Here is a 27,669-nt window from a genome sequence, read left to right as displayed (position 1 = left end):
GAGACAATACAGTTATAATACAATAAAATACAAGAGGATTAAGAGGGCCCTGCTCAGAAGAGTTTACAATCTAATAGGGTGGGACAGGTGGTACAAAAGGTTATAACTGTGGGGAATTAGCTGATGGAAGTGGTAGGGGATTAGTTGGAGACATGATAGGCTTCCCTGAAGAGATGAGTTTTCAAGGCTCGCCTGAAAGGTAGCAAGAGTAGGGGATAGCCGGACCAGTGGAGGTAGCGAGTTCCAGAGGATGGGAGAGGATCTGGAGAAATCCTGGAGATGAGCATGTGATCACAGTTGTAATTGTACTTCGTGCTCTCCTATATCTATGTTGCTCTCTCTACCCTTGAAGATTTGTGGGGAAAGAAAGGATGAAAGAGAGAGTTTCTCCCACTCTAGAAGACCAGAAGAGTAGAGCTAACTGTCACCCTACTCAGCAGATCCATAGACCTAAACACAAGGTGCGAAGCACACATGTAATCCAATTTTCAAACAGAAGAGGAAAGAAGGGGGGAATAAATGAACACAGTATTCAAAGCCAAGGTGTCGAACTTTGTGTGCATGAGATACAAGAATAAATTTAAAACACCACTTGAAATTGGGGGGCGGGGGTTGTAGCTCTTTCTTTATAATTAAGAATAAAAAGGTATACCATTGTTAGTAGTACAATTTTATCAGAAGAAAACAAACACGCCTTGAGGATCTGCATCTCCTTTATCAAGGCTGATGACAGCCTAAATGAAATGCATATGAATTAAATGAAGTACAACTCTAGCTGAGATATAACTGGAAGCTGGAATGGATAGTTTGCAAAGGAAGGTGGTAAATTCTAAAAAGTGAAATTTGACAAAGAGTCAGGCAGAGCAGCATTGAAGCCATTGGTACCCAATGCGTGGCCTGCTGACTACATGCAGCCTGCTGGCTCTCTGTGCCCTGGGGTCATCAGAGGGTAGCAGAGCAGCAGTGGGATGCTGGCGTGCATTACAGCCCATTCATTTTGAAAGGGCTACCTAACTTGATGCAATGTACCTCAACACACTGCTTACGGCCCTCTTGTAGTGTTGGGCCTCTTTTTTTCATTACTCCTTTACCGTACACTGCAAGCATACTGGATATGGGTGTGGAGATGCAGAGCTGGTGAACTGTAAGTACACAACACATTAATCCACCAACAGCAATAAATATGCAGCACCTATAAACTAAATAATATTCATCGAATACTTATCTACTATGTGAACATAAAAATCAATATAAAGCAAATGAAAAGCCAAAGGCTACAATAGTGAACATAAAGAAATTGTTCTAAAGTGTCTACTGGTGCCAAGAATAAGATTCCACCTTTATCCAAATCACACAACCACTTGTGCACTGTGGTATTTGAGCAGTTGTTTATTAAATGCAATTTGAAAAATGCAAAAAATACATTAAAATGAATATCAGTGCTTGCAAACGTAATATAACACCCAATTTAGTGGTAAAATATTTAAGATGATGCTGCGTTGAGTAAATTAAACCCAAACACATCAAGATTTAAAATTTGCCCGTGAAATGGCTACAAACTACGGCACCTAAAGTTGCTCATATGTGACTTTTTCTTAAAAAATTTACCCTGACCCAATTCTCTCCTACATCCTGTGCCTTCATCATGTACAGTGCCACTGTCCACCACATTAGTAGCAGTGAGCACTGGCAGGGGGCAGGACAAACTTGATATATGAATAAGATTTGAATATAACTTTAGCTGCCTTTACCTTTTGATCAACTGTTTATTTTGCTCAATCTGGATTAACTAAATTTGTACCAAATTCACTTTACATGCTTCTTTTATCACCAACAAAAATACCAAACCCAAAGGGCCCATTTACAATGTTGCATTTTAACTCACCCAGTCCAATGTGTTAAAACACGTGTCGTGGTTTCTCCTAATAAAGATAATGGGGTTGATTTACTAAAGGCAAATAGACTGCACTTTGCATAGTGCAGTTGCACTCTGAAGGAGCAGTTGCTCCAGAGCTTATTATATCAGCAGAAGCTCTGCTGACTTCCATCATCCAATCATTTGCAAGCAAAAATGCTTTTTTTTATATTTTTCTTGCACATGATTGGATAGTCTTTGCAGAGTGAAGCTTTAACTCATTTACTAGCTCTGGAGCAACTGCACTTGCAGAGTGCACAGTCTATTTGCGTTTAGTAAATCAACGCCAATGTCTGTTCCTATCACAGTACTGCACTGCAGTATAATTAAAAAATTACGTATCTGTTTTTTTCTGCATTTTAGTGCTTTAAGACACCTATATCAGTTAATGGCAGTGCATCAAAATTTATATTACATTCATTTTGATGCTCTGGAAACATATATTAATAAGACTTGATCAATAACTGTTAAACCTATCCACTCCAAGTTTTCCATTTGAAAACATGCTTCAAAACGCATGTCAATGTACAAAGGATGCACAAGTTGATGCATGGAAACGCACCAGCATAATGCTACAAATAAACATGCACATACAAAGATATAAATACAACCTAAGGCTAAATTCACACTTCTGCATGAGACCTGCAATGACTTTTTAATACAACTTAGGTGTGTTTTACACATTTTTTAAGTGTTGCCATTCACCCCTATGAAAGGTGCTTTCTGATGGAAACTGTGCCAAAGATTTATCAAGGAGGAATCTTTAAAGCACCGGACTTGCAGAGCACTGCTTACAAATGCAATGATGGGAACGTGAGAACTCCCTTGGTGCAAATAAAAGATTATACCATATATTTTGTTCCATATTATTACACTGAATATTATCCCTTCTTGGAAATGCCATAATACCAGAATATGGTGTATAAATAAAGCCATATGTTTAATCAGCATAAATGTTTAAGGAGGATTATCAGAGACTCACCTTTCCGTCTGAAGCGTGACTTTGGACGGTTCTACGTTTGGATTTTCCCACTCCATCTGTGGACAGTGCATGAAGTAACAGAGAGTATAAAGGGCTTCTGGCTCCCAGTACAGGGGCCCCTGCTTGTGGTGCATCGGCGTGCCGTTACCATGCTGCTTTATGTTGAGGGGCTGGAGGTGATGCATTGCCCGAGACACCAGGTCACCTGAGAACACAAAATGTATATATATGCTGAAAAATATTCACTTTAAGCAACCAGATTTCCAAAATATATCAGTATTTACTAGCTGGATATAGCAGAAGGACACATTGACAGCTAGGCAACTAGAATTTTCAGATTAAGAAGTCTAAAATGGAAACCTGTGTGTTTCTCTAAGGAAAGGTTTACTTTAAACAAACTTCTTCTCTAACTAAGATTCCAATTGGAAGATTCCCCACCCCCCACTCACAGTTACAACTCTGTCTATGTGTGTTGCTGGTCTAGGGGCATGCACTCTGTTTCTTCTGGCCTAGGGGGTATTTTCTTTATTTTTGCTGACCTAGAGGGCATGTCCTCTGTTGTTGCAGGCCTATTGGGAAGGTCCCCTATTGTTGCTGGCCTAGGGAGCATGTTCTCTGCTGTTTCTGGTCTAGCGGGCATGTCTTCTGTTGTCGCTGGCCTAGGGCACATGTCCTCTGTTGTTTATGGCCTAGGGAGGAATGTCTTCTTTTATTCCTGTCCCAGGGACCATGTCCTCTGTTATTTCTGGCCTAGGGGAATGCCCTCTTATGTGGTTGGCCTAGGGGCATCTCTTGTTATGGTTTCCAGCCTGGAGGAAGTGTTCTCTGTTGTTGCTAGTCTATGGGGCATGTCCTCTGTTGTGCTTGCCCTCTGTTGTTGTTGGACTAAGGGGCATCTCTGCTGTTGTTTGTGGCTTAGGGTCAGTGTCCTCTAGTGCAGTGGTTCTCAACCTTGCTAGTGTCGTGACCCCTTGATAGAATTTCCCAAGTTGTGCGGATCCCTAACAGTAAAATTATTTTCGCAGCATGGGTTGTCAGCACCCAAGGCAAGACACGTGTTTTGCATCCCCTAACCCATGGACATTTAGCGCTCCCTGAGTCCCTTCCACTTGCACAGTATTAAAACCCCTTATGGTACATTTTAGGATGTACCACTCTCTCTCTCTCTTTGTTCCCCCTTTCTTGCCTTTTATCTCTTTCTATTCCAATTTCTTGTTTTTTTCCCTTTCCCTCTCTCTAGCCATAGTTCTTGTTCTCTCTCGTATTATTTCTCTTCCTTTTCTTTGTTCCTCCCCCTCTTTTCCTCTCCCTTCCATGTATTCTCTATATTTATTCCTTCTCTTACTCCTTGGTGGGGGGGGGGGGTGGTGGGGGTGGGGGTGATGAGTGGCAGTGTTGGCGGGGAGTTGAACGAGTGACAGTGCTGGCAGGGAGTTGAATGAGTGGCAGTGCTGGTGGGGGGGGGGGGGTGAGATCAGTGGCAGTGCTGGGGGCAGTTCTGATCAGCCAACTTAGGGGCTCTTGATCAAGGTCATCTGCTGATCTGAGAACTGTAGTGGGAACTTTTAATGGCAGCTCACTCAGCTCAGCTCAGGTAGTGTTACTCACTGTGTCTCCGGCTTCACTGTGTTTCTGACTTTGTGGTAACTCGCAGAAGTGACACCTATGCCAGAATCAGGAGATAGGGTCTCCTCCAGCCCCTCCCACTTCACATTCAGCTGACCTCTAGTCTCTGCCCCCAGCCATGCTGTGAACTGAATGGGTGGCTGCGAAGAGGCTGAGTGAATTGGGCGTGGGCTCCAGGAGCTGCCCAGCTGGGCGACCACAGGCTCCAGGGACAGCCCTGCTGGGCGGCCATGAAAAGGCTGGGAGAGCGGTGAGGGATTCAGGAACAGCCCAGGATTCGGTGACCCCTGGTAATTCGTCATTTGACCCCTGGGGGGGGGGGGGGTTGAGAACCACTGCTCTAGTGCATTCCTTATAGAAGTAAATGAAGAACTATGCATGCAAGTGTTGTAATACAGCCACTATGTTTGCAGGGAATAAACAACAAGCTCCTCAGGAGGGCTCCCTGCCACTCCTGGGTAGGCTCCTGGCTCCTACACAGCAGAAGGAACCCCTCAGGATAACGATTCCAGCTCCATTCCCCCTCAAATGGAGATAACTGCTATGGGTGGAGCTGATCTTTATGTAATGTGTCATGGCGTATTGTAGTTTACATTATTTTCTGCTACCTATTTATTATCTTCCCCAATGACAAAACATTTGGTTGAGTTTTGTACTTGTTGGCCTGTGTTTCTATGGTAACAGCTTCTGAACATGTATAACTGTGCAAAAGAAATTGACTTTGCACTAACACAGAAGATTCTCAGTAATAAATGTAGAAAATATTTAAATAACAAGAATGTTTAAAGAATTTAAAGAAGGATTTCAATTTGCATCAATTACTTATTACCAGGCTTATTCATTCAAACGGCTACTCACAGAGAGAGACATTACAACCAGAAGCAACATTTCCCTGAATGATGGCCAAACACATTACAAACTGATTGTACAACCTATGTACTATTTCCTTTAGCTTTACCAGCAGCTACATAGCTTGAGGACGTGTTGAAATCTATCAGCTTATATCCAGTCAGGTAGGGCCTCCCACTACTTTGCTGTTGCTAAATCCAAAGGAGATTGCACAATAAGGTTGTCATGTGTGCAATAAAAAGTGAAGGCCTAGACAATCCATTGACATAATATCCCATTCAAATAGTTGTTAAAACTTCCAGGTTCCTCCAGGGTTTGGTACCCCACTATTTGCTTTAGTTTCACAGGACACAGTAAAGCCTTAGCCCTTGTACACACGGTCGCAGATTCCGACGGAATGTGTCCTATCGGACCGTTTTGTCGGATATTCCGACTGTGTGTGGTTTGCATCGGACTGTTTCCATCGGAATATCCAACGGACTAATTTTTCCAACTTGCCGGTAAAATTTTCAGACAAAATGCTCCGATAGGACATACTCCAATCATGTGTAGCCTACTCCGACGGACAAGGTGCCACGCATGCTCAGATCAAATTCCTAGACCAAAGCTATTGGCTACTAGCCTGAACGTAGTCCCGTCGTAATGAAATAACGTCATCACGTTATGTACAATCGGATTTTCCGACAACTTAGTCCGACCATGTGTATGCAACATCACTTCCGGGCCTCTTCTGGAATTAATCCGTCGGAATTACTCAGACGGATTTGGTTGTCGGAATCTCCGACCGTGTGTACAAGGGCTTAGGGGCCATCGTGAAATGGAGGACCATCCTTCCAACAAACCTAGATGTGTGTATGATGCTGAAGATTCTTTAGCCACCAGAGTTCTTGAAGACAGTGAAGATCTAAGACACCACAAACTTGTGCCTTTTAGCATGCCATCAACTCTCTCTCTCTTCAGCCACCATAGGTGGCCACTGATGACCCAAGACACAACACAGGATTTGCATCATCCCAGAACTTGGTCATTTAGCCAAAATTCAGTGAACCACTAGCAACCTCTGTAGGAACCCTAGAGTTCCACAGATCTCTGGTTGAGAATGATTGCTGTACAGTAAACCGCTGATATGAAAAAAGCTATCCAAATGCATATTTTTCTTGATTGAAGCCACAATCACGCTACAATCCTTCCCTTTTCCTCCGTTTACTTCTTGGGGTCCTTCTTTGGGTTTCTACATCACTCTCTGTGTGATGTGGACACTGCCCATTGCTGATGGGTCATTTGCATCAGCCGGGTACTCCCTCATAAGCTCCAATGGCAGAAGAACTCACCAAGGCAGTGAGGGGACCAGTTTCCAAGAAAATAATGAACAGGAAAAATGCTCAGTCCCCAAGGCAGGGAATTAGCTTGGATAATAGAGGAAACCATGACTTTGATCCATTGCACTGAAGGATGGCTTAGGAAGAGGTGTCTTCAATCAAGACTGAGGAGAAAGGTAACCGAAAACAATAGACTATTTAAATCTCATTTGTGCCTGGAGTTAGGCTTTAAGTTCAGCTAACATATGTAATTGTGTGCAGCCAGCTTAGTGTTAGCCCCTGTACACACGGTCGGAGATTCTGCCAACCAAATCCGTCGGATTTTGCCCGTCGGATTTAGTCCGACGGATTGTGTCTGAAACTGTTGCATACACACAGTCGGGCCAAGTTGGCGAAAAGTCTGAGCATGCGTGGCACTTGGTCCGATCAAAATGCTCTACACATGATCGGATTAGGTCCGACCGGCCCAGTTGGTCGGGAAATATTTCCAACATGTTGGAAAATTGGGTCGGACGGAGATTCGGACGGAATCAGTCCGATGCATACCACACACAGTCGGATTATCTGACGACACGGTCCGATAAGACTCATTCCGACAGATTCTCCGACCGTGTGTACAGGGCTTAAGATAAGTAAAGATAGAATTCTAATTGGCTTCTGCACTCTGAACCACGTCACTGAAAAAAAATCAAAATATTTACAATGGCTAACAACATAGATACCATATAAAATATTGGAAAATCTAACATTTTAAAAGGGGTAGTTAGAAATGTGTTTCCTTCCAAATGTGCAAAGCTAAGTTTATCTACATGAGAATTTTTCCCTTCTGTGGCTGCATATAGACATAATGTACAAAAATTTGTCACGTCCTCATATTTATTTGCGTTCCGTCTCATTCCCGAGAGACCAATTTCACAGCTTCTAACACAAACCAGATGGACAGATGGAGGAAAACCCAATATAACCCAGAAACACATCTCTGCATTTACAAACGTTAAGAGAGTCCTCAGAATCTCTGGTGGCTTCACCATCTACTGTTGTGGTTTCTCTGCAACATTTTTCACTTTGCCACAAGGAAGTTGTGGGTTAGAAAGGAAGACAATTCAGTAACATATGGCTCACAGAATTTGTTTATTCCCTGCAAGCACAGTGGATACTGCACTTTAACGCATGGCAGGTTCATAATTATAGTGTGTCCCTAAATTTGTTGACTGCACAAGAGCGGTGGGCTGCAACTGTATCCAAAAAAAAAATAAAAGAATAGAATAAGAATAAAGAAGAAGAATTAGCGAGAGAGACAAGAAGAAGAGAAGAGAGAAAGATTGTAAAAGAAAATTAGCCTCATTTATCAAATAAGTGCAGGTGCACCTAACTTTAAGCTTGCTAAAAGCTAAATAAGCCCACCCCCCCAAAACCCAATAACCCTAATAGCATTTTTAAAATAATTCCCTTCCATTTCTATTAGTTACTTTATTTTAGACTCAGTGACAGAATAAGTGTGTCTATGTGCTTCTCTATGCAATGCAGGCAGATCATAGCTGGTGGAATATGCTGACAGAGTGCTGTACATAGCTTCCTGAAAACATCACAGCACCTTGCCTCTCTGGAGAACTGGGCATTCGTAGACAAATTACATTTGCATGCAAACTATCCTAATAATGCCCACATATGAGCCTTCATGATTACAAAAACTGAAATCCAATGAATGAAGGGGCAGGGCAGGGGCAATAAGGCTAGTGAGGAAATAGCTGGATGATGACGCCATTCTCCAGCCAGAAGATGAGACAGGCTCTTTCTGTCTTGCTGCAGCTTCCAGTGCATATTGTAAGAGGCTCATATTGTGCTGTAAAAAGGAAACAAATGTAAAAAAGGAAAGAAAGAGAAAGACAGGATGAGGGGGGGGGGAGCAAGAGATGGGAGGGAAGGGAGGAAGGAAGGAAGGAGGAAAGGGAGGAGGAAGGAAGGGGAAGGCGGAAAAGAAGGAAAAAAAGAGGAAGGAAGGAGAAAAGGAAGGAAGGAGGAAGGGAAGAAAGAAAGAAAGAAAGAAAGAAAGAAAGAAAGAAAGAAAGAAAGAAAGAAAGAAAGAAAGAAAGAATATGAAGGAAAAAAAAAGAAGGAAGGGTGGGAAGGAAAAGGGGAAGGAAGAGTGGGAAGGAAGGAAGAAAGGGAGGAGGAAGGAAGGGGAAGGAGGAAAGGAAGGAAGAAAAGAGTAAGGAAGGAGGAAGGGAAGGAAGAAAGGAAGAGAGAAGAAAGAAAGAGAGCATGAAGGAAAACAAGAAGGAAGGAGGAGAAGGAAGGGTGGGAAGGAAAAAAGGAAGGAAGAGTGGGAAGGAAGGAAGGAAGGAAGGAAGGAGGGAAGAAAGAGTGGGAAGGAAAAAATTTATGAAGAAAGCGTGAGATGGAAAAAAGGAAGGAAGGAAGGATAGAAGAAAGGAAGGAATGAATGAAGGGCAGAAGAGTAGGAAGGAAGAGTGTGAAGGAAAAAAGGAAGGAAGGAAGAGTAGGAAGGAAGAAAGGAAGTTTGTGAAGAAAAAAAAGGAAGGAAGGAAGAGTGGCAAGGAAGAGTAAGGAAGGAAGGGTGGGAAGAAAAAAAAGAAAGAAAATAAACAGGGAAAGGTTGGAAGGAATGAAGACAGGTGAAGAAGAGAAGGTGAGAGGAGAAACATAAGGACTAAGGAATAGTGGAGATCAAGGAAGGAAGGAAGAAAGTGGGGAAATGATGATAAACAAAAAGTTACGTAAGAAAGAAAGCGAAAAGTGGAGAAGAAGCAAAGAAGGGGATGTAAGGCTGCATTCACACAATAGCATTTCATAAACGCAACAAAATCTCTAATTGTTTGCGCATGCGTGCCAAACCTGTTAAATCCACAAGCCATGCTTGCGGTGTCATTCGTTGTTAATGGTACCTCAAATGTGAGAAGCAGACACACATTTTTATTGTGTGGAAAGATGTCCAACAAACATGTCGAACCACACTGTTAAAAAACAAGCAAAGCTCAAGGTTCTAAAGGTTCTAAAAGCTGCATGAGCTACTTTGGCATGCTTGAAATGAATAGGCTGCCATATGCATGTAGAGCAAAGGTGTGCAAAAAAACGCACATAAATGCCTGCTGTCACAAGTCATGTGAATTGAGCCTAAAGGGGAAAGGATGAGAAAGACAGGAAAAAGGATGTCCAGAAAGGAGAGAGCTAAAGCAAGGAAGGATGAAGTATGGAAAAGGATGAATGATGAGGAGGAAAAATTAGGGCACAGAGGAAGGGAAGAAATAGGAAGGAGGAAATGAATAGAAAGAAAAGAAAAGAAGAGAAGGAAGGAAGGGAGGGAGGGAGGAAGGAGGGAAGGAAGGGGAAGTGATGACAAAAGAAAAGAAGGGATGAGTGAAGGAAGGAAATAAGGAGAGAGTGTAGGGAGTGATGACAGACAAAAAAGAAAAGAAGGGATGAATTGATGAAAGGAAAAGAAGGTGAGATAACGGATAATGGTTGTGAAAGAGAGGGGGAGGAAGGAAGGAAGGATGGAAGGAAGGAAGGAAAAAATGAAATGAAGGAACAAAAGTAAAGAAGAAATGAATAAAGGAGAGGAGACCTTGGACAGACATGTTTTATAACATGGTAAAAGGTTATCATCTATGATTCTTCATGTGTTTAAAGTGAACAGTCAGCTGAACACAGCACTGAACACGATGGTTGTGAAAGAGAGGGGGAGGAAGGAAGGATGGATGGAAGGAAGGAAGGAAGGCAAAAAAGGAAAGAAAGGATGAAAAGAAAAAAGTAAAGAAGAAATGAATAAAGGAGATAAGGAGACCTTGGACAGACGTTTTTATAACATGGTAAAAGGTTATCACGTATGATTATTCATGTGTTTGAAGTGAACAGTCAGCTGAACACAGCACTGAACACGAGGCACAGCGGAAAAGCCCAATTTTATAGAAATTGAGGATTTTTCAGGAGCCAGGTTTCCTTTTAAGGCCTGAAGACAGCCAGATAACAGCCAGTACTGGTGCCAAGACTGTGGGAGATTTCAGAGGAGACAGATCGAGATACACGTGATAAATCAGCTGCTTTAACGCGTTCTTCCAGCCCCTTTTATCAAAATATTTATTTGACCGAGTCATTTTCAACATATGGTTGCAGTCACTTACATGTCTTTGTTTATGGGCTATGAGGTACGAATTCCCAAGTCTGTTTTAACCTAATTGAAAACATTAGTATAAATGGGACACACCCAGACCACATATAGCCATAACACACGTTATTAACGTAGAAGAAATGATACATCTTCAACAAACAGTGCAGAAGGAGCAACGTGCAACACACATAGCAACCAATCAGAATCCTCTTTCCTTCCATTTCTACAGGTAGCCATCCTTTGGGCACTATTATATCAGACACCTGTGTGGTCCATCTTAGTTCAGGCCCCCCACTGGCCAGATACAGCCCGCCAAGGTTTTTTTGATAGTGGGCACCTCCTCTTGGTGGTGTTTGGGTCAGAGTTCTGTGAGCGCCCCCCTTATCTCTAAGGGCATGACTGTGATTTTTGGGGGGGTTTTTTGGCATGCGATGGCTAAAGACCCTCTACAGCTGCACTATAGACGATAAGATGGATTTATCCAAACTAATGGAACACCTTGACATAAATCGCACTACAAGTCTGTCCTACTCCTGAAGAAGTGGCATTGCTGTGAAACATGCCATTTTCAAAGGGCACACTTTCTCACGAATAACTGTATTTTTTGTTATTTTTGTGTGCATATTTTATGTATGAGTTGAGATATAAAACAACTGTCTTTTTTAAGGCTTTATTTATACAATAAACTATATGCTTTATCCTATTCAATTTAGCCTTTGTAAACGAGTTTGGCTTTATTTGTCTGTAGGTACACTTTAAAGAACTTTAATCATGGTGTAGGCCCATTACCTTACACATTACTAAGCTACCCCTTGGTTGTTATGGTGCTGGCATTGTTACTGAGTTGGTTGCTGGGATGCTACTGACTGGCCACACAGTGTCATTGGTTGTTATGGTGCAGACAACTACATCCTAGCAAACACTGTCACTGTACAGCTCAGATGCCAGTGTCCTAGCAACCAAAGAGGCACAGCCTTCTTGGTTTCTAGGACACTGGCAGTGAGGACCCAGTGTCATTGGTTGCTGTGCCAGTGTCCTAGCAACCAAAATGGGGTTGATCATTAAAAATGGCTGTCTCAGGTTACATGTGCACCAGGGGACATCTCTGGCTGTTGGTTACAGCACTTTGCCACTTGCATTGTTTAATGAAGCTGAACTCTAGGCTAATGGGTCAATTCACAGATAAAATGCACCTAGGGAAGTTGTTTTACATGCTAAAGAATTTATATTTTGTCCATCCAGTCCTGTGATTTACACAGCTTTGCCACTGAGCAAAGCCTCATCTGGAAGGGGAGAGAACTGATCTTTCTCTGCTGTAGTTATGTGACACTCACAGGTCTTGTCTCTCCCAATAAGCTCATTGATCACTCTCTCTCTCCTAACAGCATGTTCCTCATGAGTGCATGAGGATTGGCTACAGGTGCACGGGGGCTATTGCATTAGGGTGCACCCTAAGCTCACACACACACACACACACAGGCACAAACACTCCTATAAATAAAAGTAAATACATATTTTAAAATATGGACAGTGTTAGTAGGGCAGTGGATGGTGTCAGTAGGGCAGTGGATGGTGTCAGTCAGTAGAACAGTGGACGGTGTCAGTAGGGCAGTGGACGGTGTCAGTAGGGCAGTGGACGGTGTCAGGAAGGCAATGGACTGTGTCGGGAGGGCAGTGGATGGTGTCAGGAGGGCAGTGGACGGTGTCAGTAGAACAGTGGACAGTGTCAGTAGAACAGTGTATGGTGTCAGTCAGTAGAACAGTGGGCAGTATTAGTAGAACAGTGGATGGTGTCAGTAGGGCAGTGCACAGTGTCATTAGGGCAGTGGATGGTGTCAGTAGGGCAGTGGATGGTGTCAGTCAGTAGAGCAGAGGACAGTGTAAGTAGGGCAGTGGACGGTGCCACTAGGATAGTGAATGGTGTCAGTCAGTAAAGCAGAGGACGGTGTCAGTAGGACAGTGAATGGTGTCAGTCAGTAGACGGTGTCAGTAGGACAGTGAATGGGGTCAGTCAGTAGAGCAGTGGATGTTGTCAGTAGAGGAGTGGACGGAGTCAGTAGGACAGTGAATGGTGTCAGTCAGTATAGCAGTGGACGGTGTCAGTAGAACAGTGGACGGTGTTAGTAGGACAGTGAATGGTGTCAGTCAGTAGAGAGGTGGACGGTGTAAGGAGGGCAGTGTATGGTGTCAGTCAGTAGAGCAGAGGACAGTGTAAGTAGGGCAGTGGACGGTGCCACTAGGATAGTGAATGGTGTCAGTCAGTAAAGCAGAGGACGGTGTCAGTAGGACAGTGAATGGTGTCAGTCAGTAGACGGTGTCAGTAGGACAGTGAATGGGGTCAGTCAGTAGAGCAGTGGATGTTGTCAGTAGAGGAGTGGACGGAGTCAGTAGGACAGTGAATGGTGTCAGTCAGTATAGCAGTGGACGGTGTCAGTAGAACAGTGGACGGTGTTAGTAGGACAGTGAATGGTGTCAGTCAGTAGAGAGGTGGACGGTGTAAGGAGGGCAGTGTATGGTGTCAGTCAGTAGAGAGGTGGACGGTGTCAGGAGGGCAGTGTATGGTGTCAGTCAGTAGAGAGGTGGACAGTGTCAGGAGGGCAGTGTATGGTGTCAGTCAGTAGAAGGTGGATGGTGTCAGGAGGGCAGTGTATGGTGTCAGTCAGTAGAGAGGTGGACGGTGTCAGCAGGGCAGTGTATGGTGTCAATCAGTAGAGCAGTGGACAGTGTCAGTAGAGGAGTGGACGGTGTCAGTAGGACAGTGAATGGTGTCAGTCAGTAGAGCAGTGGACAATGTCAGTAGAGGGGTGGACAGTATCAGTAGGACAGTGAATGGTGTCAGTCAGTAGAGCAGTGGACGGTGTCAGTAGAACAGTGGACGGTGTCAGTAGGACAGTAAATGGTGTCAGTCAGTAGAGAGGTGGACGTGTCAGGAGGGCAGTGTATGGTGTCAGTGAGTAGAACAGTGGACGGTGTCAGTAGGACAGTGAATGATGTCAGTCAGTAGAGAGGTGGACGGTGTCAGGAGGGCAGTGTATGGTGTCAGTCAGTAGAACAGTGGACGGTGTCAGTAGGACAGTGAACGGTGTCAGTCAGTAGAGAGGTGGACGGTGTCAGGAGGGCAGTGTATGGTGTCAGTCAGTAGAACAGTGGACGGTGTCAGTAGGACAGTGAACGGTGTCAGTCAGTAGAGAGGTGGACGGTGTCAGGAGGGCAGTGTATGGTGTCAGTCAGTAGAACAGTGGAAAGTGTTAGTAGGACAGTGTATGGTGTCAGTCAGTAAAACAGTGGATGGTGTCAGGAGGGCAGTGGACTTTTGGGAAAGCTGCACTGCACGTGGTGATTAGGGTGTGCCCAGGCACACCTGGAACACCCCCTGCACACACCTATGATTGCAGCACAACTATCGGTTGCTTGTCTTTCCCTCTCCCAGTCTGAACTCTGCAGTAAAGGGACTGCACTAAGCTAATGCCATGTCAAATTTAGGCACTCAAACTGTGTCCATAAAAAAATAATACATTTAATCATGTGGTAATGAAAACAGAGCGGCGTTAATCTCTGTTTTTTAATCTGTTTGGAGTTCAGCTAACACAGCTTATTGACTGAATAGAAAATGTATCAAACTAGCAAATTGTAGCAGACATTGCATTTCTTAATTGAATTTATTACCTAAATGGATTTCTCTTTGTGTAGTGCCTCTGGTTATCACCTGAAAAATATCCACAGATATTGAAGTGTATAAGAACCCCCCCCCCCCCCCCACTCTATTTTTTATGTCAATAATTACCAAATTAGTGTCTCAACATTTCATAAGGTTTAGCTGCGCACAGCAATTTCCTGCAAAGCAGGAATAAAATATCCCATAATTAATTGCCATTTCCCATCAATGTGTACCAACCGGTGTGTACCACGGCCATTCCTCAACTGGGAAATAATTGACAACAAAACCTAATGCTCCGCTAATGCAATTCTGTTAAGGTAAACAAGTCGACCAGTTCATAAAGTGAACGGGGACAATCAGGGTGTTGCCATGGCAACTAGAGGTGACAGCAAGAAGTATCACCAGTGGCATTTCTACTCCGATGATACAAATCAGCCCCCCCCCCTTTTTTTTTGAAAGCCTGGTATTTCCCTTAAAGGGTACTTGTTGCTCAGAACTGTTAAAAAAACACAGTGCAAAGGGCTATAATGTACATTGTGGTAACCCATAGCAACCAATCAGAATACGCCATTTAACTGACCTGAGTACAGTAAAGTGGCAGAATGTCTATCTATATATCTTACATGATTGTCTATCGAGCTATCGATCTATCTATCTATTGTCTATATTATTGAATTATAAATGTATCTATTTATCTTTCTATCTATCTATTTATCAATCTATCTATCTTACCTGTCATGGCTATTTATCTAACTACAGAATCTTTCTATCTATCTATCTATCTATCTATCTATCTATCTATCTAATTGATTTATACATGTTTCTTTTTATCTTTCTATCTATATATTTATCAGTCTATCTTAACTGTGATGGCTGTTTATCTACCTACAGTATCAATCGATCTATCTATCTATATATATATATATATATATATATATATATATATATATATATATCCATTTACAGAATCTATCTATTTATCTATGTATGTATTCATCTAACGATCTATTAGATAGATGACTATTTATCATTCTAGCACAGTATCTATCTATTTATCTATCTTATTGATTTATACATGTATCTTTTTATCTTTCTATTTATCAATCTATCTTAACTGTGATGGCTAGTTATCTAACTACAGAATCTATCTATCTATCTATCTATCTATCTATCTATCTATCTATCTATCTATCTATCTATCTATCTATCTATCTATCTATCTATCCATCTATCTATCCATCTATCTATCCATCTATCTAATTGGTTTATACATGTATTTTTTTTATCTTTCTATCTATCTATTTATCATTCCATCTTAACTGTGATGGCTGTTTATCTAACTACAGTATCTATCTATCCATCTATTTATCTATCTATCTATCTGTCTGTCTGTCCATATACCATACATCGGATGGCTTGCATTGCTTGCATTACACAATATATTTTTGAGCTAAAGATGAAAATTAATCCTTAAAATAATTAAAAACAAGCCTCAGTTCTGTTTTTAATTCACTGTATTTAATCGTGCATAGAAAGCAATGTAAGAATTAACCTTTGAAGTGTTGCTGCTGCCTATAGGATTATAGTACTGTTGTTGTTGTTGGCAGAGAAGTAGGCAATTAAATACGAAGAATAATACAATAATGCCGTTTAGCTACAAGGATACAAGGTAGTCCGCTAAGCTCTGTTAATAAGTCCATGCAAAGTGCTGTGCGGTTGGATGAAAGGCAGGGACCCGCAAGAACCAATCAAATTTCACCTGTCATGGTACACGACTTAGAACAATGAATGAGAACTGCCTATTGGCTGCTATGGGTCTTTGCATACTAGAGGCGATTCAATAAAGGTTTTGTGGAAAAATTGTCAGGCATAGCTGCACATGGCACTCTTGCATTGCTGATGCATGTAACAGATTCATAAAGTTACTATAAATGTCAATATGTTTGCAACAAGCTCATTAAGAAATACTGCCATATCTGAGAATAGGAAACTGGCAATAAAAAAGACCTATTGCATCTTATGCCGTGTACACACGTTCGGACTATCCGGTGGACCAGAGTCTGCCTGACTATCCGCCCGTGTGTGGGCTCCAGCGGACTTTTTCTTTCCAAAAGTCTGGAGGACTTAAAAAGAAGTTTTGACTCAAAATTGGACGCCTGACTGCAATTCGCCCGTCTGTGTGCTAGTCCGTCAGACTTTTGAAATGAACGGACTTGCCCACACACAGAGAAAAGTCCGTTCATTTTGAACGTGGCTTCAGGTAGCCAGGACTAGTGAAGGAAGTCAATGTCGCCACCTCCATCGGCGAGATTAAAACCTCGCTGGCCCCGTCACCTGGTATGGATTTAAAGGGGAACCCCCTACGCTGAAAAAATGCCCCCCCACCCCAAATAACCTTGTCCCCATGTTGATGAGGACAAGGGCCTCTTCCCGAAAACCCTGGCCGTTGGTTGTCGGGGTCTGCGAGCGGGGGGCTTATCAGAATCCGGGAGCCCCCTTTAAATAAGGGGGCCCCCAGATACCGGCCCCCCACTCTATGCGAATGAGTATGGGGTACATTGTAAAAAAAATGATTGGTTTGTGTAAAAGTTATAGTGTCTACAAATTATGGTATATATACTGGAATTTTTGTTTTTTTATACTACTAATGGCGGTGATCAGCAATTTATAATAGGACTGCAATAGTGTAGCAGGCAATCTGACACTGAGTGGGAACTGACTAACTGCCACTGACATCACCAGTGACACTAATACAGTGATAATACTATGCAGTGTCACTGTACTAATGAAACTGGCTAGGAAGGGGTCAACATCTAAAGTAATCAACGGGTTCAATGTGTGCCTAATAGTGTGTAATGTGTGCTATTTTTTTACTAAAGATCTCTTTGCTTTGCAGGGAAAAGAAACTGAGAAATTGTTCCTTCTGTACAGAGCCCTGTGTTGATTGAAGACAAAGGGCTTTGGGCTGTGATTGGACACAGTTGATCAGCAGATCCTGGCCATGAATCATTCCCCCGATGAAAATTTCCCGCTGTGTACAATTACAGCGGGTGTAAGTTGGAGGGTACGCATGCACACGCCCTAAAACCAGAATCAGGCAGCAACGTACCAGTACATCACTGTGCCTTCCGGTCTGGAAGTAGTTAAAGTACAATTAAAGGTTCCTGTATGACAGTCCAAACAAGTACCAAATCTAGTTACTATATGAAACACAAGCCTCATAAAGTAATAAAAACTCCAGGACTTCTAAACCATGTCTCACAAGTCCTCCATGCCAGACACTGCAGCTCACAGTGGAAGGTTTTCAGCTACAGAGGCAGTGCTGCTGATCCATAAAGCAACGGGCAGGACTAGGTGTGGCCAGTTGCTGACTGACAAGCTACATGTTTGTGAATCAGCAGTGACAATGCTGACAGCTATGCCCCCTGCAACATTTTTTTCATCCAACTGTAGTACAAGTCATCTACATAAAAGTAACTCTGCTCTGAATTTAGGAGCAGTGAAGCATTGTTGCCACACCATCACAGGAAGCTGCATTAGATGGACTTCAATGTCATGACCAACAGGTATTTGTGGAACTTTGGAGAGGGAGTAAGAGAAAGATAGATGTGCAGATGCATTTATAATTAAGTGCTGCAGCACATTCTTATTTTTTATTGGTGGACCAAAGTTCTACTTTAAAGTGGTTGTAAACTCTTCCCCACAACTTTGTCCCATGTGAATCAGCATAAAAAACTCTAATGAACACTGCTTGTAGATATCGCCTTACTTGCATAGTATTGTTCCCATGATTTACGGCACACTCTGTGTGCTTGTCTATCTATTATCAGGACTTCCTACAACACTGAAATCCCACGAGACTGCATAATCACTCAGAGCTTCCTCCTACACCCCATGTGACCATGTGACATCACATGGAGTGGAAAAAAAGGCATCGGACAGCATTACTGCAGTCTTATCAGCTGAAGCTGATAAGACTGACATAGGCAAACACTAGATAATCGGCACAAGTAAATACTATGAAATAAAACAAGTCCGCTATGAACAGGGAAGCAGAGTTGCCATAGAAACGTTGGATTGAGAAGGAGGCTTGGTTAACAGTACAGGAAGTGCTCAATGTAAGGGTGGAAATACACTCCACTGTGGACTCAGAAAACAATACTTAAGATGGCGCTGCCTAACCCCAGGAAACAATTTTTTGAAGTTTCTTTAAACAGTAAGTAATTTGCGATTTGGGCTGGATTACAGTGGCTATAGTTTGATAATTACTTATTATAATGGACTAAATGAAAACAAGCATCAGAGTGGGAGAGTTTACTTCCTCTTTAGGGGGTTGTGTTGAGGGGTTTTGTTAACGTGCTTTCCAATTTAAGTCTATAGGAATGCAAACGCAATTTGAAGCAGCTTATATGCGCTTCCTCTTATAGGGTGACAGGTGCCTCTGAATTGTGCTACTGCATTGCCATGTTGTCACACACACCCCTGGAAGCTACACAGTAACCAGTCAGCTTCCAGGTTTTATTGTCAAAGCTTAGTTGAGCAAACTGAAGTTAGAAGCTGATTGGTTACTATGTACAGCTTCACCAGATTTTTTTGCGTGCACCAGTTGTAGTAAATCTCCCCCAACAGTGCTTTAGCAAAGAAAATATTCATTTAGGATTCAGATCTAGTTTACAAAGGTTCTTTTCTAAAGTCCTTGTTTGAGTAATGAAATATGTTTAGCGGAAACAAGGTCAGGAATTAAAAACAAACACTAGCGTATAAACCAGTGGTCTGTATAAATTTCGGCAAATTAAAATAATCTACATGAACCGCATTGGTAAATGGAAAAAAAGATCTGAAAGTTTATTTTGTGCTGTGAAGAATGTCGGAACAGGCACAATTTCAAAGGAAGAATAAAGAGCAAGCAAACAATAAACTGCTGTCTAAGAAAGGAACCACCTAAGTAAACAATAATAAATAGATCAGCCATGCTTCGGAAAAAGGCCAGCCCAATACAAATTATTTTCCATAATTGAGCTATGAGCACTAACATATCCTATTTATATAGGTTATATACAATTAGGAAAATCTTTAAAGAGAACCTGTCATGTGTACAGTTTGTTTAAATCTTGTTGAAAAAACAAACAAAAAAAAAAACAATTATGTCCGGCACATAAAATGTGCTGCATTAAAACCACTTGCCGACCGGCTCCTGTACATATATGTCGGCACTTTGAAGATCTAGGTAACGGCAGCAGCTGCTGCTACAGCTGAGGTCTCCATCTCTTCAGAAGCTGGTTGTGTTTACGATAATGGTGGTCTCTGCGGCAGATTCGCTGCAAGATCACCGTAAAAGGAAGAGGTGCCACCCTCCCTCCCGCCGCTCTCCCGCGCCCTCCGCCGCTTAGCGGAGCCGTCGGCAGCGGCTAAAGCAATCAGGATCTTTCTGTGGCTGAGTGAGGGGAAGATGGCTCCCACCTGCCTCCATACTATAGCAAGCAGGGCGGAAGCAATGTCGAAACGTCTTAAAGGGTCATTTTTTCAATGTAATTTTCTCAAATGACAACTTTCTTTTTTTTTTATTGCATTTTAGTCCAAATATGAGATCTGAGGACTTTTTGACCCCAAATCTCATATTTAAGAGGACCTGTCATGCTTTTTTCTATTACAAGGGATATTTATATTCCTTGTAATAGGAATAAAAGTGACCCATTTTTTTTTTTAATAACAGTGAAATAATAAATAAAATCGAGTAAAATAAATAAGAGAATTTTTTTTTAAAACGCCCCGTCCCGACGAGCTTGCGTGCAGAAGCGAACGCATACGTGAGTAGCACCCACATATGAAAACAGTGGTCAAACCACACATGTGAGGTATCGCCACAATCGTTAGAGCAAGAGACCTCCTCTGTAATTTTTTAAACATTGCCTATGGAGATTTTTAAGGGTAAAAGTTTGACGCCATTCCACAAGCAGGCGCAATTTTATAGCATAAAATGCTATAGTTGGGTATCAATTTACTTGGCGCAACATTATCTTTCACAATATAAAAAAAATTGGGCTAACTTTACTGTCGTCTAATTTTTTTATTCAAAAAGGTGAATCTTTTCCAAAAAAAGTGTGCTTGTAAGACCGCTGCGCAAATACCGTGTGAAAAAAGTACTGCAATGACCGCCATTTTATTCTCTAGGGTGTTAGAAAAAAAACAATACAATATATAATGTTTGGAGGTTCTAAGTAATTTTCTATAAAAAAAAACAGTTTTAAACTTATAAACACCAAAATCTCAAAACGAGGCTATTCCTTAAGTCAGGGGTGTCCAAACTTTTTTCAAAGAGGGCCAGATTCGATGAAGTGAACATGTGTGAGGGCCGACCATTTTGCCTGACATTCTTTGAACCATTAAAATTCGGTCATTCGAGCACTCATACCTGGCCCAACAAAAATTCTCGTGCCTTTGTCGCGCTCGTTTGCCTGACACACAGACGAATGCTCTGTTCTTTGGGGGTACCGTTAAGTCTTAATGGTACCCCACACATTGGAAACATGGGGTGCTTTTGGTGCAGCGCAATAAAAAAAAAAAAAAAAGCTCTGGGACTTCTTTCCCTGCATTTTTGTGGGTATGGAAGCCCATTGAAATGCATGGGCTGCCCTACACACAGCATGCAGCCATGCAGATGTGAACCAAGGGCTTATTGGAGGGGCAGTAAAACTACATGGTTAAGCTGTTTTTACCACCCCCAACTTCTCCCCCTTTAGCTGCAGAGGGAGCAGCTGGGGGTGTACACATGCTGTGGCTGCAGCTGGAGGTATGCTCAGGGTGAATGGGCCTGCACTGCAACTACCCCGCAACTGTGTAGACTGCACAGTTGCGGTATAGTGATGCTACATTTACGGGCTTAAAACAGGTGGTGAGGAGGCAACATAATGCCTCTTTACCACCTTTCAAATGCCTCTGAAAAGCGATCTGTATATGGATTGCTTTTCAGAGGAGCAGCAATCCTGGCTGCTATCACACACACAAGCACCACAAAAGCAGTTCTGATGGTACAAGAATGGGGGGGGGGGGTCTGGATTAAAAGTAACACACATGCATACACATACACACAGACATACACACATACAGACACATGCATACACATACAGACACATGCATATACTTACATACATACAGACACATGCACACACACACATACAGACACATGCACACACATACATACATACAGACATACACGCACATACACGCACATACAGACATACATGCACACACACACACACATACATGCACACAGATACATACAGACACACATGCTGCACACACATACAAACACACATACATGCACACACATACAGACAGACATACACGCACATACATACAGACACACATGCACATACGCATACATACAGACATACATGGACACACACACACATGCAATCATACATGCACAGACACACACACACATGCACATACAGACACACATACACACACACACACATACATACAGACAGACATGCACACACACATACATACATGCACACACACACACATATATAGACACACATGCACACACATGCACAGACACACATACATACAGACACACATACATACAGACACACATACATACAGACACACATACATACAGACACACATGCACACACACACATACACACATACATACATACAGACACACATGCACACACATGCATACAGACAGACATGCACACACATACATACATACAGACATGCACACACATACATACATGCACACACACACATACAGACAGACATGCACACACACACATACACACATACATACATACAGACACACATGCACACACATGCATACAGACAGACATGCACACACATACATACATACAGACATGCACACACATACATACAGACAGACATGCACACACACACATACAGACACACATGCACATACAGACAGACAGACATGCACACATATACATACAGACACACATGCACACATACAGACACACATGTACACACATACATACAGACACACATGCACACACACACACACATACACATAAATAAAGCCTTTTTAAAACGAATCTAGCTTGTAGTACAGTACCTTTCCATTCCATTTCCTCATTCAGCCGGGTACTGCACTGTAGGGGGAAGCAGAGAGCACAGCACACTCCTCTGCACTTTACTTTCACTTTTGAAGCCGACGGAGCTTCACACAGTGCCGGGGATCGGCTCATTTGACAGCCCTGATCCCGCAGCACACCAGGCGGGCCGTTCAAAACCGGACTGCGGGCCGCGATTGGCCCGCGGGCCGGACTTTGGACATGCCTGCCTTAAGTGGTTAAAGTGGAAGTAAACTGCACCAATTTTTTTTTAAACCCTGCAAGGTAAAGGCATAATGTGCTAGTATGCATCGCATACTAGCACATTATGAAATACTTACCTTAGAACAAAGCCCTCCAGCGCTGTGCTGTTACCGCTGACAGGCGCTTCCATCTTCAACCTGCTTTGCCTCTGGGTTCGCCCTCCGGTGGTCTGAATGTCGCAATAATGACACTCCCGCGCATGCATGTTACGGACCGATGCACAGAGCTTTGAAGGGATGGCATGAGTGGTGGCGTCAGGGGCTGCATGCAATGTGAATATCTCCTAAACCGTGCAGGTTTAGGCGATTTTCACAGGTACCTACATTATAGGCTTATGTGTAGGTACAGTGGTTTACTGCCACTTTAAAAGTGGTTTTCTTATTAGATAACTCTTTCTTTGGATTAAAAAAAAATCTATAATGCACAAGCCATTTTGTAATTTAATGCTGAATTCTTGGCAGATATAAAGGGCACAAATTACAGCAGAACTGTAGTCACCTTGGCTCCAGCGATGCAGCATCTTAGAGCTCCCTGCTGACATTTTTGCGACATTACTGCAGCCTGACCTATGACAGCGGCTGACTATCAAATTCATGAAGCCGGCTGCTATCATTGGCCAGGCTGAGATGATGTCACTGCCATACATGCATGAGAGCTCAGTCACCTCTGTATTGCCGAACTTGTACAATGAGCTGTGCGTGCGCAGCTCACTGTCCAGGGGCGTTAGAGCAGGTAAACTTTAATGCAGAATAGACATAGCATGTCTCTTCCGCATTAAAACTCCTGCCTGTTCATATTTTGTTTTTATCATAAAGTTCCACATTAATGTTTTTTTTTTAATCAAGGTATTTTTTATAATGCAACCAATGTACCTGATTCTGGCATTGGTGTATTTATTTGGCTGCGGATCTGTCTTAAATGATCTGTTTGCTCCCTTTTGCTATGTTAAATATGGCATTGAAGGTGTTTTATTATATCTGTTTGATAAGTGCAAAAACCTTGTTTATATGCCAGAAATCCAGTAATCTCTTAGTTTCCTGTAATGAGCCAACACAGTGCTACTGCTGCAATGCACATAATGCACAACAGCCTGTGGGCAGCACATGGGGGGCCAAATCTTGGGCACCAGGGGTTTAGAAGATACGGCAAAAGTATTTTGGCTATATCTTATTCACAGGACCACCAGGTGAAAATAAAGGGGGAGAAGCCTTAAAAAGCTGGTCATACAAAATTGTTGTTTCGGGAGCATTCATTATATTTTTTATTGATTAGCGGGATCAAACAGACTTTCATTTTGGATCAAAGTGTAAAGAAACTTTGAAGGAGCAGGATGGAAAATATTTCCCGAACGTAAAAAATTCTAACAGTGAATGTGGTTCTTGTAGAGGAAAAATCATAAATAGTGTCATGAAACTTGTTTAATAAACACAAGAATCCATTCAAATAGCATAGATGAAAATTGAAGCTTTTGAGTTAAAACAAATCTCATTGATAGCAAGAAAAACCATTGTGATGGACAATCTTTCAGAGTTTCCATACAAACGTTCAAACAAAAATGTAACTGTGTATGGCCAGCTTAAAGAGGATTTTATATCTATCTGAAAAAAACAGACACTCACCTGTCCAGGGAGTGCTGTCCTCACCTGGGCCAGTTCTTTGCCGGTCTTCGGGTCCACAGCACTGCCATGTTTATTGTGGTAAGCTGGCTGTGACTTGCTGTGGAATCACAGCCGACTTCTCACTGCGTATATGGGACTCATGCTGTGCTTTGTGATTGGATCCATAGCCTTCTGGGACCTGTGATGTGTCCCATGAGGTTGCAGGCAGTTGGGTGTGGGGGGGTGTAAACTGGGCGACCCAAGCAGAAGTGGGAGTGAATGCCGGCCAAAGTGGGAGCGAGTACCTGCCAAAACTAGGTACCCACTCCCTAAAAAAAAAAAAACTCCAAAAGTGGCAGAGGAGAGAGGAAGGGGGAAGCTCCACATATGCAATGGTAAGCTAACTTACCTTCTTGTATGTCTCCTTCCACTAGACTGAAATAAAGCTATAGGTCTCTAGTAGATCTCACCTAGACTGCTCTAGATGAGGAAGATCCATCAGTCGGAGTCTGGTGCCACTGTTTAGCTTTATGTAACAAAGACCAGAAATTCAGGTATGGCTATTTCTCTAATGTAATCCTCAGGACAAGCCAGCATGTGATTTAGCTTGCTGGTAACCATGCAAAACCAAAGTATCCATTTTGGGTGGAACCAAAATCTATAACAAAGCTTCTTTTCCTTCAGGTACAGGAGAAAATCAGCACCTACCCACACATTTCATGAAATGTAGGCAGACTTGTGTTGTCACCCCTACTGTTCAATACCAGCCAACCAGCACAATGTGTCTATGGCTGCCCCAAGCTTGAAATTTATTAGCTTCTAGAAGAAAAAATGAGATTCGGCCAGTATACACATAGCTATGAACTGTGCATGAGCAGACGAATGCAGGGAATATTTCAGTCCTTTGAAGAATTCATTAAAAAAAAAAAAAAGATATGCAGGTGGCTCGTAATTTCATGGACAGAAGTCATGTTGAAGAACACAGAAATGGAGCTATTGTATAGCCTATTCTATAGATCAAAGGGATGTTTTGTAAACAAATCATAGTAGATTAGTCTCCAGCATAATGGAAGGCATTGAAAATGTATAGCTACCATAACACAAAGCATCTGTAAGCTTGTGTATAATAAAGGCTTTTGTACATCCCGTAAAATCTTTTTCTTGGAGTCCACAGAGAGACACAGGATTGCAGAACAATCTATGACATGTGGTTTATACTGCTGTCTACAATATGTTTGGACACTGGCAAAACAAAAACTGTTAAAAGAGAAGTTCGGCTTTTTTTTTTTTCAAGAATCATACTTACTAGTCTGATGCTGCATCTGTCCCCTGCCAAGACTGAGAACCGATCGATCAAAGAGCGCTGATCAGTTCTCAGTGCTTGCTGAGCAGAGAGCTGATGACTGTCAGTCACCGGTTCTTTGCTCTGCCCCCTCTGCTCACTGGAGCGCTGGGCTGTGGAGAGGGCGGGAGCAGCTGGCTCAGGCTCTCAGCGGCTTGCTGAGAGGCTGAGCCAGGTGCTGGTCCAGGGTTGTGGGCGGATCTTGACCACAGCCTGGACCGACTCTGTGACATCAGCCAACATCGGGTTTCGGCCTGCTGTCTGCTGATAATGGGTCACAGGAGTGTAGAACAAACTCCTGTGAGATCCACAAGCGAACTACAGCCAAATGAGCTTTGGCTGTACTTCTCCTTAAAGCCAGCCCTATATAACACTGCCACCAACCATCATGCCTCAGTTTTGTTAGCTAGCAGTATATAAGGCCAATAATAAAGAGGGGTGAGATCTGTGGCCTTCAGTGGACACCAAGAAAAGGATTTTACAGTAAGTACCCAAACCTTATTTTTGTTAATGTCCATTGAAAGACACAGGATTGTAGAATGGTCTATGATCAACCTGGTATACCAGAGCAGGACTGTGAGCCCAGGCCAAGGGGCAATTCCATGAAAGCTGAGGCATAACAGTTGAAGGCAGGGTTATATGGGAGCTGGCTTCACAGTTTTTGCTTTGCCAGTGCACAACCATCATGTAGGTGGCAATATAGCCATAGAGTATTCTACAATCCTGCATTCCTCAATCAACAATAAAATGGTGAATATTCACAAAGAGTTACACCAGGGAAACTGGAAAAGTGTACGACACAATTATTTCTTAGCAGAGTTTAGTTGATTTTGGATGTATTTTTTTAAATCAATTCGTATGCCCAGAAATACTAATGAGAATAATATTGTACCTTCAGGAAACTTGGGTAGGGGCGAAAGAACTGCTTGGTGCTTTGAAAGAGGTTAAGCAGGGAATAAGGTTAGGAAGCACCAGACAGAAAATATTCCAGTGCTAATCAAGTTGTTGGACATGGACTGAAGAAAGTCACTTGGCATGAGATCTACATGACTGAATAAGGATGCCAATTAACAAACACCAACACAGCAACTGCAAACTAAGGCTGGCCATAGATGACTTGAGCTTCTCTCAATCAACCCCCCATCCACATTAAGCAGCGTGGATGGATGAATACCCTCAGCCAGGTTTTATGGCAGCTGTGGCACCCGCAGCTGCCTGAATACAATAACGCTGCTGAACAGGGTATGCAGTCGCTGTTTCCCCGATAATTTTGCACCCAGCTTTTCCACCCAGCTCAGCCAATTTTGATCAAGCCAGGTGGCTTGATATATGCATAGTCTAGAAAAGTGGTCTCCAAACTACAGCCCTGGGGCATAATGCAGGCCTTTGCTTGCCTTTATTCAGCCCTTGGGGCACCGTTTTCTCTACTGACACCTGTCGCTGACACTATTCCTCCCACTGACACCATCAAAAGGGCACAACTCTTCCCACTGACACCAACAATGGGCCACAATTCCTTCCATTGACACCAATGATGGTGTATAGTTATTTCCATTGATACCAACCATCGGCCACTATTCCTTCCACTGACACCAACAATGGGTACTATTCCTCCCACTGACACCATCAAAAGGGCACAATTCCTCCCACAGACACCAACAATAGGGCAGAATTATTTCCATTGACACCAATGACGGGGCACTAGTCCTCACACTAACACCAAAGATCCGGGCATTGCTTACTCCCACTGGACGCCAGGACAATTTCTACTCCCACTGGCCATAGTATGGCCCCCCTAAGGTTTGAAGGACAGTAAACTGGCCCTTTGTATAGAAAGTTTGAAAACCCCTGGATTTAGAGGAACAAAGGCAAGGCTTGATATATATGTACAGAAGGGTAGCTTGATATACTG

The 27,669-nt window shown here is 42.7% G+C and overlaps 1 protein-coding gene across 2 annotated transcripts in view; it reads right to left on the bottom strand.

Moving 5' to 3' along the window:
* ABTB3 (ankyrin repeat and BTB domain containing 3) overlaps window positions 1–27,669 on the bottom strand; it is a 455,607-nt gene that overhangs the window by 195,493 nt on the left and 232,445 nt on the right. For both annotated transcript variants that reach the window (XM_077468481.1, XM_077468482.1), the window contains one exon: window positions 2,898–3,102. In XM_077468481.1, the coding sequence (XP_077324607.1) occupies window positions 2,898–3,102 (205 nt within the window). The remainder of the gene's footprint in view (window positions 1–2,897; window positions 3,103–27,669) is intronic.

Source organism: Lithobates pipiens, unplaced genomic scaffold (genome assembly GCF_037356315.1).
Source record: "Lithobates pipiens isolate NorthernLeopardFrog02 unplaced genomic scaffold, aLitPip1_a1.2 Scaffold_8, whole genome shotgun sequence".
NCBI lineage: Eukaryota > Metazoa > Chordata > Amphibia > Anura > Ranidae > Lithobates > Lithobates pipiens.
This window is presented reverse-complemented; position numbering and strand designations above follow the sequence as displayed.